We start from the raw sequence: 18,511 nt of genomic DNA on the forward strand, positions 1-18,511 counted from the left end.
TATGTTTACCAACATGTCTCCTTTCTATGTACAAATGTGCAAACCTTGCCCAATTTCATTTAAATATACAATCAGTAGCACCAATCAATAGAAACCTCAAAAAAAAAATCTTTTAAGGCATCCCCCACTCCCTACCTGTAATTCAGTCAACACTGTTAGAAATACAGAAAGAGTATTTCTTCACGATTCTTTTACCTGGGGAATTGTTAAATGTTTGCCTTGCCACTCTGTTACCCACAACTCTATGTATACATATGTACGTATGTATTGTAATAAGTATACAGTTATTTTGCTGAGCCATTTGAAAGTAGGCCACAGATATTATGTTACCTTGCCCCTAAATACCTCAACATATATCGCCCAAGAAGAAACACATTCTCCTATGTGATCACAACACCATTATCACAGCTGAGAAAATTAACATCAGTCCATTATCATCCAATGCATCCATGCAAGATCAAGTATAGCATTTAGTTTCTTTTAATCTAAAACTGTCCCCATCTTTTTTGTTTTTCATTATGTTAAATTTCTTGGAAGAACAGATCAGTATTCTTGTAGAATGTTTCATATTGATTGTTTCCTTATTATTAGATTCAGGTCAAATATTTTGGCAAGAATACCCCATAGGTGACAACTACCTAGCACTCAATGGTTTTAGCATTCACTGATGATCTTTGCCTGAAACAATGATTTAGATTGCAGTGGTGCAATCACAGCTCACTGCAGCCTTGACCTCTGGCTCAAGCAATCCTCCCACCTCAGCCTCCCAAAGTGCTAGGATTACAGGTATGAGCCACTGTGCTCAGCCTGAAGAATATATTTCTTAAAATACCATGGAGGACGGGCACAGTGGCTCACACCTGTCATTTCAGCACTTTGGAAGGCCTAGGCGGGCAGATTACTTGAGCTCAGGAGTTTGAGATCAGCCAGAGCAATATGGCAAAACCCCATCTCCACAGAAGATACAAAAATTAGCCGGGCATGGTGGTGCCCACCTGTAGTCCCAGCTACTCAGGAGGCTGAGGTGGGAGGATCACTTGAGCCCGGGAGGTGAAGGTTGCAGTGAGCTGAGATGTTGCCACTGCATTCCAGCCTGGGTAAAATCAAGTGGGAGCTATGCTGATAATCACTATTTAAGAGGTGTGGCAGGGGGAAAAAACCCTCCTTATGGCCTTATAAAACAACTATGGGGAAGGCTAAAAGCAACTTATTATGACCAACCATGACAAGGGCACCATTGAGCATTGGTTCAGGATCAGACCTTTGAAAGCATCTGTTGCTCCAGGAGCACAGTTCTTATCAGGGTGAAATTTCAGGGCGAGTTTTCTGTAAGCTTTCTTAAGCTCTTCGTCACTGGCATCTCGAGAAACTCCCAGAATTTCATAGTAATTTCTGCATTTCTTGATCCTAAAAAAAAATCACAAGCATATATGTCTACAAAGGCCCCTTCTGTACAACTCACTGCAAGATAATCCATTGATCCTACCTCCATCTGTGGGACCCAAAACAAACCTATAAGAAAATTAGTGCACACGTTAATGAAACATTCAAATTCATTAACAATGTCCTTCTCCCACCCAGAACTTAATGCCTTTCAAAGTACTTTTACATCTAGTATTTATTCTTCCTATATCCCTGCAAGTGAGTAGAACAAGTATGCTAATCCTTACACCAAGGTTCAGGCTAAGATCCTAAGAGATGAACTACAGGACAGCAAAGCCGGAAGAAACAGTTAATCACCCTGTTTGTTTATAATTTTTTCTCTCTTTTTCCTATGGCTATCTTTTTAAACTGTGTTTTTTGTTTTGTTTTGTTTTTGAGACGGAGTCTTGCTCTTGTTGCCTAGGCTGGAGTGCAATGGCGCAATCTCAGCTCACTGCAACCTCTGCCTCCCAGGTTCAAGCAATTCTCCTGCCTCAGCCTCCCGAGTAGCTGAGATTACAGGGATGCACCACCAGGCCTGGCTAATTTTGGTATTTTTAGTAGAGATGGGGTTTCACCATATTGGTTAGGCTGGTCTCAAACTCCTGACCTTGTGATCTGCCCACCTTGGCCTCCCAAAGTGCTGGGATTACAGGTGTGAGCCACCGTGCCTGGCTAAACTGTGTTTTTAAAAAGTTAACATACACATGATAGAAGAAAAAGAGCCAACTGAACTGAAGTTTATACAGTAAAAATTCTCCTGCTTCATCATTCCCTGTCCCCCAGTATCCCACTACAGGGACAACCATCATTAGAAGTTTTCTGTGGATCCTATGTACAGAGAGTACAGGTGTAGTCCTCTCCATTTTTTTTCTTGCCTAAATGGAAACATATTGTAATCGGTTTTCTACATCTTGCTTTAAAAAAAAATTATTTTTTGGGCTGGGTGCGGTGGCTCACACTTGTAATCCCAGTGCTTTGGGAGGCTGAGGCAGGAGGACTGCTTGAGGCCAAGAGCTTGAGACCAGCCTGGGCAGGATAGTAAGACCCTATCTCTATGAAAAACTTTAAAAAGTTAGCCAAGCATGGTGCCTTGCATCAGGAATTCCAACTACTCAGGAGGCCAAGGCAGGTGGATCACTTAAGCCCAGGAGTTTGAGGCTGCAGTGAGCTATGATTGTTCCACTACACTCTAGCCTGGGCAACAGAGCATGATCCTGTCTCTAAAAAACAAACAAAAAACAATTTATCTTGGAGATCAATCCTTAACATATAGAGATGAGAAGTATAGAATAATAGTTTAGACTAGACAGTAGTTTAGATTAGAGTGGCAGTTCTGAATTTTGATCTCAGCAACATTTTATACTCTTAAAAATTACTGATATGCATGGTACAGGAAGAGAAAAAAAATTACTGAAGACCTCAAAAGAGCTTTCATTTATGTGACTTCTATCAATCCACATCTAGTATACCAGAAATGAAAACAAAAAATTTTTAAACAGTGATGACGTAATTACATGTCATGTAGCCTCTCAAAAACTCCACTGTATAATCATGAGAAAATTAGTGAAAAAGACAAGTAACATGTTTGTATCGTTATGACTAAAGTTTTAAACTTGCAGACCTATCCACTAAAAGGGTCTTGGGGTTCCCCAACCACCCTTTGAGAACTGCTGGATTACAGATGAGCTCTGGAGTCAAAATGCCTTGGTTTAGCTTTGATTTTGCTGTGTACTTAACCTCTATAGTTTGGTGCTATCTTGTGAAATGGGCTAATAATTATATTTCACAGAGTTGATATTATGATTAAATAAAGTCTTCATCAAAGTGCTTGAGAGCATTTAATGCTAAATAAATATTACCTAGTATTATATATCTACCTCATTTTTTTTTTTTTTTTTGAGACAGAGCCCAAGCTGGAGTGCAGTGGCGTGATCTCGGCTCACTGCAACCTCTCCTTCTGGGTTCCAGTGATTCTCCCGCCTCAGCCTCCCGAGTAGCTGTGACTACAGGCTTGCATCACCATACCCAGCTAGTTTTTTGTATTTTTAGTAGAGACAGGGTTTCACTATATTGGCCAGGCTGGTCTCGAACTCTTGACCTCAAGTGATCCACCTGCCTTGGCCTCCTAAAGTTCTGGGATTACAGGCATGAGCCACCACGCCTGGCCTACCTCATTCTTTTTAAAATCTAAATATTATTGCATTGTATCAATGTATAATATATACATCACCTACTAATTTGTATTGAGAAGTTCTTCAGTCTTTTGCTATTATATAATTCAGTAAGGCAGGCAGAGATTCAGAGCTTTTTTGGGAAATTCATCGTAAGTCAGTAACATAGGTTGGACTCTAATGCAGGGTCTGGGCTGTCAGCAGGTCCCTTCCACATGAGCTGCCTATGGGGAGTCTTTGAATCTCCAGCCCAGTTTCCAATCTCTGCTTCCATAGCAGACACTCAGGACTCCCTCTCCTAAATTTACTATTTGTTTAATAATGCTTTATTGAGAAATAATCCACGTACCATAAAGTTCACCCTTTTAAAATGTACAATTCATTAGTTTTTAAATACATTTGTAGAGGTGTGCATCTATCACCACTATCTCATTTCAGGACATTTTTATCACCCCAGAAAGAAACTCTATACTCATTAGTAGTCACTCCCACTTCTCCCCCAGCCCCTGGGACCCACTAATCTACTTTCCCCTCTATAGATTTGCTTATTCTGAATATTTTATATAAAAGGAGTTATATAACATGTAGCTTTTTGTGTCTGGCTTCTTTCACTTACTGTAATTTTTTCAAGGTTCATCCATGTTGTAGCATGAATCTGTTCATCCCTTTTTGTTACAAAATAATATTTCATCGTATGGATATACCCCATGTTGCTTGTCCATTATCAGTTAATGGACATTAAGTTGTTTCCCCTTTGGGGTCGTTATGAATAATATTGCTATGGACATTCATGTACAAGTTTTTTTGTGGAAGTATATTTATATTTCTCTTGGAATATACTAGGAGTAGATTGCTAGGTCAATAATCTTAATTTTCTTCTGAACCTTAAGAGGAATTGACATACTGTTTTCCAAACTGGCTGCATTCCTACCAGCAATGTACAAAGGCTCCAATTTATCTGCTTCTTTATAAACACTTATTATCTACCTTTTTGACTATAGCCATTCCAGTGGGTATATCTCATTGTGGTTTTGATTTGCATTTCCCTAATGACTAATGATGTTGAACAAGTTTACATATGCTTACTAACCATATGTATATCTTCTTTATACATATATGGAGGAATATATAGGAGGAATGCCTATTCAGACCCTTTGCCCATTTTTCCAATTGGGTTATTTGTCTTCTTATTGTTGAGTTTTAAGAGAACTTTGTTCCAGATAAAGTCCCTTATCAGACACACAGTTTTTAAATGTTTTCTCCCATTCTGTGGGTTGACTTTTCACATTCTTTTCTTTTTCTTTTTTTTTTTTTTTGAGATAGAGTTTCACTCTTGTCACCTAGGCTGGAGTGTGATGGCATGGTTTCGACTCATTGCAACCTCCTCCTCCCGGGTTCAAGCAATTCTCCTGCCTCAGACTCCTGAGTAGCTGGGATTATAGGTGCCTGCCACCACACCCGGCTAATTTTTGTATTTTTATTAGAGACGGGGTTTCACCATGTTGGCCAGGATGGTCTCGAACTCCTGACCTTGTGATCCACCTGCCTCGGCCTCCCAAAGTGCTGGGATTACAGGCGTGAGCCACTGCGCCTGGCCACAGAATTTTATTATTTTCTTTAGAGACAGGGTAGGGTCCCTGCCATCCAGGCTGGAGTGCAGTGGCACAATCATAGCTCACTGCAGCCTCCAACTCCTGGGCTCAAGTGATTCTCCTGCCTCAGCCTACCAAGTAGCTGAGACTACGGGCATGCACCATAACCCCGAGTTAATCCAAAAGAACTTTTTAAAGGCAGTCCCTTAATGGCAAAGTACTTCCTGACTTCAGGAAGAAAATATCAATGGAGCCAATCCAGAAAAAGGGCTCTCATTGCCCAGGCCTTCTTGCTGTACAACCAGAAGGCTGGCAGCTGGTGTTCATCTTTTCCATTCAAGGCTCAGGGGTTAGCAGCTTTATATATAATGGCAGCCCCCATCATAAACTGAACTGCATGTGCACAAAATAGCAGAGTTAGCCTATCCCTTCCTGCCTTATATCCTGGTGCTCACTTCTCGTCCTTACTAATACAATGTCCTTTGTGACATTTCTTTTCCAGAATAGGGCACTTTTGTCTGCACTAAAAAGCTGATGAGGTAGGGCTGGCCGCAGGGTTCACACCTGTAATCCCAGCACTTTGAGAGACTGAGGTGAGTGGAAGCCTTGAGCGCAGGCATGCGATAAGTAATAATCACATCATGGACTGTATGCCTTTCTTATAGCAGTCCTGCAGCCATATAAAAGCTTCATTTTCAATATGAGATTAAAAGGTATTTTGCAAAAAGTGCAATGTTTTCGTACCTGCTGGCATTGAGTGCAGGTGGATCACAAGGCCAGGAGTTCAAGACCAGCCTGGCCAACATGGTGAAACCCCGTCTCTACTAAAAATACAAAAATTAGCTGGGCGTGATGGTGGGCGCCTGTAATCTCAGCTACTTGGGAGGCTGAGGCAGGACAATCGCTTGAACCTGGGAGGTGGAGGTTGCAGTGAGCCAAGATCATGCCACTGCACTCCAGCTTGGGCGACAAGAGCAAAACTCCATCTCAAAAAAAAAAAAACAAAAACAAACTGGAGAACTGCAAGAGATCACTTTTTACTGCTATACATAATTTACTCAAGAGACAAACTGCTCACAAAGAGATGATTAGCATCATGTGGCATTTTAAGCAGATACTCCCAATACTTGAGGCTCAGCAAAATAACAACAGGAGCTAACTACAAAATTATTACAGTAGTACAGTACTACTGTTAATTTTATGCAGTTGTGATTAATACTGCACCTGTATGTTTACATTTTTCTCAAATGCAAATGGCACCATGTAAAATCTCTTAAGTGTTTGTGAGCATATGTTTTGATAGATTTTCACTTTTTATAATAGATTTGTGTATATTTTATGATAGTAAATGATAAAATAGACTAGAATCTAGATATATTTTATGCATTCATATAATTTTCTTAATTTTTTTGATATGCCCATGCTCCATGGTTTGTGAGATGATGATGATGACTGTTATTATTTAAGACAGAGTTTCGCTCTTGTTGCCCAGGCTGGAGTGCAATGGCACAATCACAGCTCACTGCAACTTCTGCCTTCTGGGTTCAAACAATTCTCCTGCCTCAGCCTCCCAAGTAGCTGGGATTACAGGTGTGCACCACCATGCCTGACTAATTTTGTATTTTCAGTAGAGATGGGGTTTTGCCATGTTGCCCAGGCTGGTCTCGAACTTCTAAGCCCAAGTAATCTTCCTGCCTTGGCCTCCTGAAGTGCTGGGATTACAAGTGTGAGCCACTTTTTCAAACTGTTGCAAATCTAAAAAATTTTTCCAATGTATTTATCTTTTAAAATTTACATATAAAAATCCACGGTTCAAACTGATGCCACTCAAACCTGTGTTGTTCAAAGGCCAACTGTATCTCTTTTTTAAAACTATTTATTTATTTTAGAGACAGGGTCTTGCTTTGTCACCCAGGCTGGATTGCAGTAGGGTGATCATAGCTCACCTCAGCCTCGAACTCCTAGGCTCAAGGGATCCACCTGCCTCAGCCTTCTGAGTAGCTGGGATTTTGCGTGTATGCCACCACACCTGGCTAAATTTTTATTTTTAGTAAAGACAGGGCCTCACTATGTCGCTCAGGCTCGTCTTCAACTCCTAGCTTCAAGAGATCCTCCTATCTCAGCCTCCCAAAGTTTTGGGATTACAGACATGAGCCACCACACCCAGCCTCAACTGTATTTTCTTAATTTCATTTTTTGATTGTTCATTGCTAGCATATAGAAAAAGGATAATTTTTGTATATTGATCCTATATCCTGTAACTTTGTCCAACTTGTTTATTAGTTCTAACAGTATTTGTGTGTGTGTGTGTGTGTGTGTGTGTGTGTGTATTCACTAGGATTTTCCATTTATAAGATCATGTCATCTGTGGATGTAGTTTTACTCTTCTTTCCAATCTGGATGGCTTTTATTTCTTTTTCTTGCTTAAATGCCCTGGCTTGACCCTCTAGTACAATGTTGAACAGAGTGGCAAGAATGAACAGACATACTTGTCTTGTTCCTGATCTTGGTGGGAAAACACCTAGTTGTTCACCTTTAAGTATGATGTTAACTGTGGGTTTCTGTAGATGGACTTTATCAGGTTGAGGAAGTTCCCTTCTATTCCTAGTTAAGTGTTTTTATTATGAAAGAGTGTTGGTGCTGGGCGCAGTGGCTCACACCTGTAATCCCAGCACTTTGGGAGGCCGAGGTGGGCAGATCACAAGGTCATGAGACCATCCTGGCCAACATGGTGAAACCCCGTCTCTACTAAAAATACAAAAATTAGCTGGGCATGGTGGTGCGCGTCTGTAGTCCCAGCTACTCAGGAGGCTGAGGCCAGAGAATCACCTGAACCTGGGAGGCAGGGGTTGCAGTGAGCTGAGATCATGGCATTGCACTCCAGCCTGGGTGACAGAGCAAGAATCCATCTCAAAAAAAAAAAAAAAAAAAAAAGAGTGTTGGATTTTGTTAAATGCTTTTTCTGTACCTATTGAAATGATCATGTGATTTTTGTCCTTTATTCTATTAACATGGTATGTTACATTGATTGACTTTTGTGTGTTAAACAATCCTGCAATACTGGGATAAATCCCACTTGGTCAAAATGTATAATACTTTTTACATTACTGTATTTGTTTTACTAGTATTTTATTGAAGATTTAAAAATCTAATCCATGAGGGATATTGGTTGATAGTTTCGACTTCTCATGATATTTTTGTCTGGTTTTGGTTACAGAGTAATACTGGTCTCAAAGAATGAAGCCAGCTGGGCCTGGACTTTTCTTCATTGGAAGTTTTTTTGTTTTTTTGTTTTTTTTTTTTTTTTAGACAGGGTCTCCCTCTGTCACCCAGACTAGAGTGCAATGGTGCTCACTGCAGCCTCGCCCTTCCAGGCTCCATCAATCCTCCCACTCAGCCTTCTGAGCAGCTGGAACTGCAGGTGTGCACCACCATGCTCGGCTAATTTTTGTGGGGTCTTTTTGTTTGTTTTTTATTGTACTAATGAAGTTTCGCCATGTTGGCCAGGCTGGTCTTGAACTCCTGGGCTCAAGTGATCCTCCCACCTCAGCCTCCCAAAGTAATGGGATTACAGGCATGAGTCACCATGTCCGGCTAGAATTTTTTTGATTGTTAATTAAATCACCTTATTTGTTGTAGGTCTACTTGGGTTTCCCTTTTTTTTTTTTTTTTTTGGAAATAAGGTCTCTGTCACCCAAGCTGCAATGCAGTGGCACTATCATAGCTTACTGTAACCTCAGATTCCTAGGCTCAAGTGATCCTCCTGCTTCAGTCTCCAAAGTAGCTGGGACCACAGGCATGTGCCACCATGCCCAAGTATTTTTTTTTCTTTTTTTAGAGGTAAGGTATTGCTATGTTGCCCAGGCTGGTCTCAAACTCCTGGTCTCCAGCAATCCTCCTGCCTCAGCACCCCCAAAGCACTGGGATTACAGATGTGACCCACCATGCCTGGCCTCCATTTTTCTTGAGTCAGTTTCAGTAATTTGTGTCTTTCTAGGCATTTGTTGATTTTATCTAGGTTATCTAATTTGTTGGCATACAATTGTTCATAGCATTTAGATTGGTAGGGATATCCCTCTTTTTTTTTTTTTTTTTTTTTTTGAGAGACAGGGTCTTGCTCTGCTGTCCAGGCAGGAGTGCAGTGGTGCGATTACGACTCACTGTAGCTTCGACCTACTGGGTTCAAGCAATCCTCCTGCCTCAGCCTCCCAAGTAGCTGGGACTACAGTCTCGCACTACCACACCAAGCTAATTTTTGTATATACATTTTTTTTTTGGAAGAGAGGGGGTTTCACTGTATTGTTCAGGCTGTCTAGTTCCTTAAGGTAGATTAGGTTACTGATTTGGAGTCTTTTTTTAAAAAAATAAGCATTTAGAGCTATAAATTTCCTTCTAAGCACTGTTTTGGCTGCATCCTATACGTTTTAGTATGTCGTGTTTTCATTTTCACTCATCTCAAAGCATTTTCTAGCTTTCCTAGTGACTTATTCTGTGACCTGCTTGCTTATTAGGAGCTTGTAGTTTAATTTCCACATATTTGTGAATTTCTCAAATTTCCCTTTGTTTTTGATTTCAGAGAACATACAACGTATGATTTCAATCTTTTTAAATTTACTGAGGCTTGTTTTATGACCTAAGATATGGTCTATCCTGGAGAATATTCTATGTATCCTTAAGAAGAAAATGATTCTGTTGTTATTGAAAGAATGTCCTGTAAATGTGTGTTGTGTCTAGTCGGTTTCTGCTGCCTCTCTTAAAGTAGAAGCAGGGTAGTCAGTTCATGTTATACCTTAATATTCCACTTCTACTCAGTCTTCCTTCTGAGGTCAAGAAGCTAGTATGCTTCAATTATCATCATCATGATCATCATCATCATCATCAGTCAATACTTACATAGCACATCCAGGCACTCTTCTAAGCACTTTCCATAAAATCACTCATTTAATCTCACCACATGCTCACCTTTGTACCCCAAGCAGCTGTTCCTCACTATACGTGGAGTTCCCCTCACCCTGCCGGGTCTGAGTCCACTCATTCTCAGACTTCTTTTCCTTTTGTGCCTTCATGCAGTTACAGCAGCCACAGGGGTCATGACTCTCAGGAGGTGTGTCTTCTGGGTATTTGTTTCTTCTAACTGCATCAATGTAAGCTGCAAAGCAACAGCCCCTCCATTAGGTCTCCATTTGACCCTGAAAATCAACTTTGCAACCTGCCTTAGCTCTCTGGGAGGCTGCTCGTAAGCATGAGAAGGTAAGCGTGATGGCCAGGGCTAGGGATGTCATGCTGACTTTTAAGCATTCATACAAAGCTGAATAAACATGTTTCTCTGTGGTCCATGGTCAGAAGAGACACTGCTCATAAAATAGTATTTTTTGTTGCAGTGCCTCCCATCCCTAAAATTTAAAGTAGAGAGGAGTTCAATTCTTTTACACTAACAATTATAGAACTAATATATACCAAGGAACTTGGCTAGAAGATCAAGGGGGCAGATGGGTAAGACCTACTCCTGACCACGAAGAGGTTAGTTTAATGCAAGCTTGTCCAACCCGCAGCCCACAGGTGGCATGTGGCCCAGCACGGCTTTGAGCTCAACACAAATTCGTAAACTTTCTTAGAACATCATGAGGGCCAGGCGCCGTGGCTCACGCCTGTAATCCCAGCACTTTGGGAGGCCAAGGCGGGCGGATCACAAGGTCAGATCGAGACCATCCTGGCTAACATGGTGAAACCCCGTCTCTACTAAAAATACAACAAATTAGCCGGGCGTGGTGGCGGGCGCCTGTAGTCCCAGCTACTGGGGAGGCTGAGGCAGGAGAATGGCATGAACCCGGGAGGCGGAGCTTGCAGTGAGCCGAGATCGCGCCACTGCACTCCAGCCTGGGCGATAGAGTGAGACTCTCTCTCAAAAAAAAAAAAAAAGTTATGAGTTTTTTTTGCAATTTTTTAAAGCTCATTAGCTGTCATCAGTTATTTAGTCGTCAGTTAGTGTATTTTATGTGTGGCCCAAGACAATTCTTCTTCCAATGTGGCTCAGGGAAGCCAAGAGATTGGATACCCCTGGTTTAAAGGGAGAAGATTCAATAACAACACCTACAGAATGTAAAGAGGGTCATAAGCAATACAGTCAAAAGGGGCAGAGCACTCATGTCTTCTCTGGAGGACCTGGGAAAGGCTTTCACAACATCTTTCTTCCGCTTAACATCCCTCAGCTACCTCCACCCACTGCTCCTGGACACTCTTCCTCTAAGTCGGCCTGGCTAACTCCGACGCATCCTTCTTGTCACCATTTGTAACACTTTCTGCAAGAAACCTCCCTTGACAGCCAGTCTGCGTTAGGTGCCTTGTCAGTGTGCTCTCCAATTCCCTGACCTTGCTGTGTATCCCAGGCGTTTTGTATTATTAGCCCGTTTTGTAATTAGCTGTTCAGTCGTCAAACTCTCTCAGTGGGCTGCGAGTTTTGTGAGCTAAGGGACCCGTGTCAGTCAAATCCCCACTGCAGAATCAACATTATGCGGGGCACACAATAGGTATTGGATCAATACTTTTTGCCTGACTCCAGGGTGGAAAAGGCTGGTCCTGATGCCGGCTGGAACGACATGATCAAACAGGGACTGAAGGTCAGGTGGCCCAGTTAGGCGAAAGATAAGGGCCAGGTTAGCAAGCTGCGGAGAGACCGCAGCACCCCACGGGCCCTCCAGTCACCCTGGCACGGGCGGGGCCTGAGAGCTGCGGGCCCTGGGCGGGGCTGGGGGGCCGGAGGCAACAAGTCGTCACCGGTGACTCTGGGCTCGCGGTCGGTCCCCAGCTTCCCTACTCCATCAGCAACCCTACTCAGGCTCAGCATCTTTTCACAGGCCTCTATCCATCACCTCAGACCCAGGATCTCAGCCCTTGTGCGTCTTCAGGATCCTCATCCCTGATCTCTCCCGAACGCCGCCCTATCCCTCCTTCAGGCGGGGACCTAGTACCTTCCGTCCAGCGCTCCCCGCTGCCCAGAGTCGCCGCCATATCGGTTCCCAATCAGCAGGTCCGCCGAGCCTCCCCCGCGCCCGAGGCTGAAAGAGAAGGGGGCGCGGAGCGCGGGGCACGCTGGTCATTGTAGTCCAGTCTATATGAGCTCCCGGGGCACTGGACTACAACTCCCGGCAGGCTCTGCGCCAGAGGCCGTGGGAGATGCAGAGAAGTGCTCGACCTCCGTCAGGAGACCTGTGGAAGAGTGCTGCTGCTAGCTGCCTGCAGCACGGTTCTTGGCTTTTCTTCATTTGTAGAGTTGGGATAGTGGCTTCGGCCCTGCCTAACCCTAGGGACATCCAAGGAGGGGCGACTGAAGTCCTGCCTGGAAAGGGCTTCGCAAACTATAGGCCAGAGGGTGACAGTATGACTATTATACTCCTCAGGGATGTCTTTTTGAAGCATACGCTAATGCCTGTTCTGTGCAGTCAGCGGTAGGCCCTGGAGATTCAGAGATGGGTTTTGGGGATGCCGAACCCAGCCTTTGGAAGCTTGAGTCAAGAAAATAGAAAAGTGATGTAGATTTATGGGGTTGGAGGGCAATCTCAGTATGCCCCTAACTGCCCCAGCTCCTCAGGCACTGGACATCAGAGGGTGTCGGGGTGGAGAAAGAAGACATGGAAAGGTATTGGGGCCGGCATTAAGAGCCTGCATCTTTGCTGTTCCTGTCCTTCCTCCAACCCATCCTACTCCAACACCCCTCTGACACTTTTCTCCTCTCTTCCAGTCCAGTTGTCTCTTTAGCCCATTCGTTTCTTTTCTGAAGGACCAGACATTGAGATTAGTAAAAAGGAAATGAAGAAATAAATATTCTTGCTGTTCCTCATCCAGGTATGGATGGAACCTAGCAAAGAATAAAAGCAACACTTTCTTCATAGGTGGATGGCTACAGTTCATCCCCAAACAAAAAATTACCCAGAATTCACTGAGGTCTTACCCAAGAAGACCAAATCAAGCATGATATCAACTAGCACCTACTTAGGCAGTTGGGGAGAGATGTATATTCCTGGACATAAACTTGGAAGGGTAAAAGCACCAAAGGGCGTGCAGTTCCAGCCCTTGCCTACATCATTAACATCATGCCCATTAAAGAACTCAGAGAATGCCCAGGCACGGTGGCTTATGCCTGTAATCCCAACACTTTGGGAGGCCGAGGCAGGCGGATCGCGAGGTCAGGAGATAGAGACCATTCTGACCAACATGGTGAAACCCCGTCTCTACCAAAAATACAAAAATTAGCTGGGCATGGTGGCGTGTGTCTGTAGTCCCAGCTACTCGGGAGGCTGAGGCAGGAGAATCGCTTGAACCCGGGAGGTGGAGGTTGTAGTGAGCCAAGATCGTGTCACTGCACTCCAGCCTGGGCGACAGAGCGAGACTCTGTCTCAGATAAAAAACAAAAAACAAAACTCAGAGAACAAGGCCTTTCAAGTGGAAAAAGCACTGGCCTAGAAGTTGTGTAGGTGTTATATTAATAGCTGGGGTTTTGCCACAAATCATTGCGTGATCCTGAACATCTCTTTTTTCCTTCTTCTTTGGCCTCAGTCTCCCCACCTATAAAATGAGAAGGTTGGATTCAATTAGTAGTTTTGTTTGTTTGTTTTTTGAGACGGAGTCTCTGTCGCCAGGCTGGAGTGTAGTGGCGTAATCTCGGCTCACTGCAACCTCTGACTCTCCGGTTCAAGCGATTCTCCTGCCTCAGCCTCCCGAGTAGCTGGGACTACAGGCACACGCCACCATGCCCAGCTAATTTTTGTATTTTTGGTAGAGACGGGGTTTCACCATGTTGGCCAAGATGGCCTCGATCTCCTGACCTCATGATCCACCCGCCTCGGCCTCCCAAAGTGGTGGGATTACAGGCATGAGCCACCGCACCCGGCCTCAATTAGTAGTTTTTAAATTGAGGAATCCTTAAGGCTTAATGTGCAGATGTCTCTGGAATCTTCTGTTGAGGAGTGGGAGTGGGGAGGAAGGCATAGCAGGGAAGGCACTAGCACCTCACCCTTCTTCAATCAAAGAAGTTCTGCTTTTTTCTGTTTTGTATTTTGTGGTCTACTAAAGGAAAGAAAACTCACTGTTTGAAAACTACTAAACTAGTTGACCACTAAAGGCTTGTGTCATTTGTAATATCAATTTCTCCTGGAGCACTTAAAGTCAGTGTTCTTTCCTCACCCCCACCTCCATAAGCACTGAGAAAGTAACAGTTGTCTAGAAATTTGATCATTTTCACTTAATTTAGGAGGAGGAATTTAGCATAGTGGTTAAAAAATCTGCATAGGATTGCCATAGGATATAATAAGATAATGCTTGTAAAGCTTTTAGCACCTCATCTGGCATGTAGCATGTGTTTAATAAATGCTGGCCACTGTTGTAGACTGGCTCAGAGGAAGAGAAACCATTTTTTATGGTTTGACATTGTAAATTAGGAGCAAAGGGGTGTATATGGGGTATATCATAAGGTCCTGGATATAACTAACTGGACCCCATTTCTGTCTATTTGGCAATCATTACCTGCAAATAAGACAAGAAGCAAAACACTGCCAAAAAGGGCTGGGAAGCTGCTTGTCCATGCACCCTAACCCCTGAATTCAGCCACTAAAACTGGTGATTTTCTCCCTTTCAGAAAGAGAAGAAGATGGCAAAAGTGAACTGGTATGAGAATGTTTTGGGTCATCCTAAATCCAATGAATTATGAATGTCCTTAAACTTGAGAGGCAAAGGAGGTCCCAGAACCATGAGATGAGTCAAAAGCTCAGCTCTGGGACACTGGACCTATGACCAGCTAACTAATCCAGGGAGCAGTGTGCTCACAGAAGGCTGGATCCTGAAGGTCCCACTTGTGCTGTGCAGCTGAGGGACCTGATCAGGGACATCCATCAGGTGGTTGAATATAAAAGGAAGTTCTTCTGGTTTGGGGAGGCTAGACTGCCTACCCTAGAAGATGGACAGCTGAGGGTGGGATGGACCTTGGAGTCCAGGGGCACAGGGAAAAGGTCTGGAGGTACTACCTGGAGATGTTAGAATACCATGAAGTCAGAGGTGTTTGGCTGAGAGTGGGCTGTTAGAGCACTGTAGGGGTTAACTGGATTGAGAGGAGCAACTATGAATTATAAGACTATCTAGGAGCAGAGCCTAGGCTCAAGAGTATTGGACAAGATTTGGGAAGCTGGGGCCTCTTCCCAAATCTTAGCTGCTGTCTGGTAGCTAAGCATCCTCTCTCCTCATCCTCTGAAACCTTACATCCCCTTCTTTTCCAGACTTCTTTTCATTTACTTCTAGAACAGTAACAAAAATGGTTTAACATTATGACCTTCTCAAATATTGCCAAGTATCCACATGTATTCTTCAGTTTGTTTACACCTCAACTAACACTTCTGGATGAATTTTTTTTTGTGATCACATCACTTGGACTAACGCAGAACTCTAAAGCTCAACGTTGAGAATACTTCTGTGCCAGTTTTTGCTTAAACTCATCAACTAGTTAGCAAAAATAATCCTCACTGTAAAGTTCAATTTTGTGTTTTGTAAAAGAGGAAGCTGTGGGCCCAAAGAATACAGGATGGAGATGCCAGTCGAAAAGGACCCGCAGGAAAAGTGAGAGGGTAACTCGGAAGGAGATAAGGGAAGAGAAATTGGGGTCTCCAAGGCAGTTCTCAAAGAGAAGGAGGTAGATGTGGAAAGAAGTTCAACGAAGAGAGAAAGGAGGACATCCACAAACCCAGGAAAAGACTGGTGGACAGAATCACACAGTGTTTTCCAGCACATTCAAATTTAATAGAGTAGTACTAGCTGGGCTCGGGGAAATTGTGTGCCAGAACTAGGTCCAGGGGGTCTGCAATGATCCTTCATCTGCTAAACCATTTTACCTTAGGGCCAGCCTCAGATTTCTCTCAGTTTTCTCCACTTTATTTTTTTGAGACAGGGTCTTATTCTGTTACATGGGCTGGAGTGCAGTGGCGCTATCATAACTCACTGCAGCCTTGATCTCTTGGGCTCAAGCGATCCTCCCACCTCAGCCTCCTGAGTAGCTGGACCACAGGCACATGCCACTATGCCCACTATGCCCGGCTTTTTTTTTAAGATATGGGATCTCACTATGTTACCCAGGCTGGTCTGGAACTCCTGGGTTCAAGCGATCCTGCCCCCGGGGACTTCCCAAGTGTTGGGATTACAGGCGCCTCCACTTACTTACATGTTGAACTGTAATGGATTCTTGCTGGTGATACTGAGGTTTGTCCTGTGCCCTATATGATTGAGATGCTGCCCCATCCAGCCCTAGAAGAAAGAAGCTGAGTAAATGACCCTCCTGTCCCACTGGGCCTGTGTGTCTGAGCTGGTTTATTGGTTGCCCTCCCATAGGATGGGGGAAGAAATGAGAGAAGGACATTCTGCAGCAAGCCCCCAATCCCCACCACCTGTTCCTGTTTAAGGACCACATAGTCCTGTGTGAGAAAAGGGAGGAAGTCATCTTGTAAACGATCATCATCCTGTTGTCTAGACATGAAGGAAGAGATAGGGTTTCAGGGAAGCTGCAAGGGCTGCAGAAGGCTGCACTCAGATTTCCTGTCAGAGGTGGGGTCTTGGATTTGCATAAATAGTAGGCTCCTCCAGGAGAAACCTCTCTACTAGAGTTTGCTCCAGAGCAGAATTCAGCATTTAATTCATCCTCAACCCCTTCCCAAAGGACAGAGTTACTTAGCAACAGAAAAATCCACATGGCTCATGTGGTACTGCAGTGTCAGTGTCAGGGTAAAAGCCTTTCAATCTCAAAGATTATTAATACCAGTTCTCTCTCTCTTCCCCCACATATAAATACCTTATGACTAACAGCTTATATATGCAGGTCATTGCCCAGAGTCAGAGGAAAATGTGTGGTTTTATAATGAAGACGTCAGCTGAGTTACCTAGAGTGAAGCCCCATGTCCTTGACCTGATTAGTCCAGTATGATGAGCAGCTGTACTGAATGCCCATGGCAGGCAGAATAACAACAGCACAAACAGAATCCTAGACATTGTTATGTCACCTGAGGGGTTCCATCCCAATGGTGGATGTTGGATCAGAACTGGCTACTAAGTCATGTGCTGTTGGCTGCGAGATTTAAATCAAATATATAGGAATTATTTAAAAAATACTAGCCATAGCCAGGCGTGGTGTCGGGCACCTGTAATCCCAGCTACTCAGGAGGCTGAGGCAGGAGAATCGCTTGAACCTGGGAGGCAGAGGTTGCAGTGAGTGGAGACTGGCCAACAAGAGTGAAACTCCATCTCAAAAAAAAAACAAAAAACAAAAAACAAACAACTAGCCAGGTGTGATGGCTCACACCTATAATCCCAGCACTTTGGGAGGCTGAGGTGGGAGGATGTCTTGAGCCCCGTAGTTTGTAACCAGCCTAAGCAATGTAGCAGGACCTCATTTTTATAAAAAATTTAAATAAATTAGCCGGTTGTGGTGGCACACGTCTATAGTCCCAGCTACTTGGGAGGCTGAAGCAGGAGGATCATTTGAGACCAGGAGTTTGATGTTGCAGTGAGCTATGATTGTGCCATGCCACTGCACTCCAGCCTGGGACGCAGAGCCAGACCTTGTCTTCCCTCCCCCCAAAAAATACTGCAGTATTGCTTTGGTAGGTTAGGTGCCCCACAAAATAGACTCCGAGATGCTGAGATTTGCATACTAAAGGTTTCTTGGTGAGCACTCCTGGAACAACAGCTGTGAGGAGTAAGGAAAGTAGGAATGAGGGCGAAAGAATTGAGGCAAGGGGTCCAGGTCTTCATCCCCACTCCTAGCCCCCATCAGCCAGTCATCAACCAGCAGTGATTCCTCAGCAGCCAACAATCCCACAGCTGGGGAACAAGTGCCTTGATCCTGAAGTGGGACCTGGGTGCTGGTGCCCTACTCCAAGCTGTCTGCTACAATTGCTCACTTCCCAAGTATCTCCACATTTATTATCCCATTTTACCTAGCCACTAGCCTGTGAGTTAGCCAGGGCCAGGTAGGGCGCATTCTTCCCTGTTAATACACAGAAGAAATGGAACTCCTGAGAATGTGAAAGGCTTGTCCAGAGCTGCCTGCGACTTGTCTCTGGCTCCCACCCAGAGTGATCTCTACTTAGCACATTGGATTCATTTTTTATTACATCCAGAGTCTACAGAACTGTGGAACATAAGAATGAGAAAAGACAGTGAAGGCCAAGTCGTCCAGCCAGCTCACTTTAAAACCCACCAGGCATGGTGGCTCATGCCTGTAATCCTAGCACTTTGGGAAGTCAAGACAGGAGGATCACTTGAGCTCAGGAGTTTGAGACCGGCCTGGCC

At 44.0% G+C, this 18,511-nt stretch overlaps 1 protein-coding gene across 10 annotated transcripts in view; it reads right to left on the reverse strand.

The window, feature by feature from the left end:
• Positions 1-17,169, reverse strand: part of DNAJC18 (DnaJ heat shock protein family (Hsp40) member C18) — a 36,212-nt gene extending 19,043 nt beyond the window's left edge. For 6 of the 10 annotated variants that reach the window (XR_004248824.2, XR_009214260.1, XM_058441267.1 and 3 more), the window contains exons 1-5: positions 17,013-17,142; positions 16,389-16,471; positions 12,157-12,243; positions 10,151-10,337; positions 1,262-1,407 (exon numbers count right to left, since the gene is read on the reverse strand). Coding sequence is in view for 8 of the 10 variants with exons in the window: in XM_058441267.1 (XP_058297250.1) it covers positions 1,262-1,407; positions 10,151-10,337; positions 12,157-12,196 (373 nt within the window). In the remaining 2 variants the exon portion in view is untranslated. Of the gene's footprint in view, positions 1-1,261; positions 1,408-10,150; positions 10,338-12,156; positions 12,244-16,384; positions 16,472-17,012 lie in introns of all 10 variants that reach the window. The other 4 variants (XM_058441265.1, XM_058441266.1, XM_058441264.1 and 1 more) reach the window with 4 other exon arrangements.
• Between the last annotated feature and the right edge of the window lie 1,342 nt (positions 17,170-18,511).

Source organism: Hylobates moloch, unplaced genomic scaffold (genome assembly GCF_009828535.3).
Source record: "Hylobates moloch isolate HMO894 unplaced genomic scaffold, HMol_V3 SCAFFOLD_6, whole genome shotgun sequence".
Classification (NCBI taxonomy): Eukaryota; Metazoa; Chordata; class Mammalia; order Primates; family Hylobatidae; genus Hylobates; species Hylobates moloch.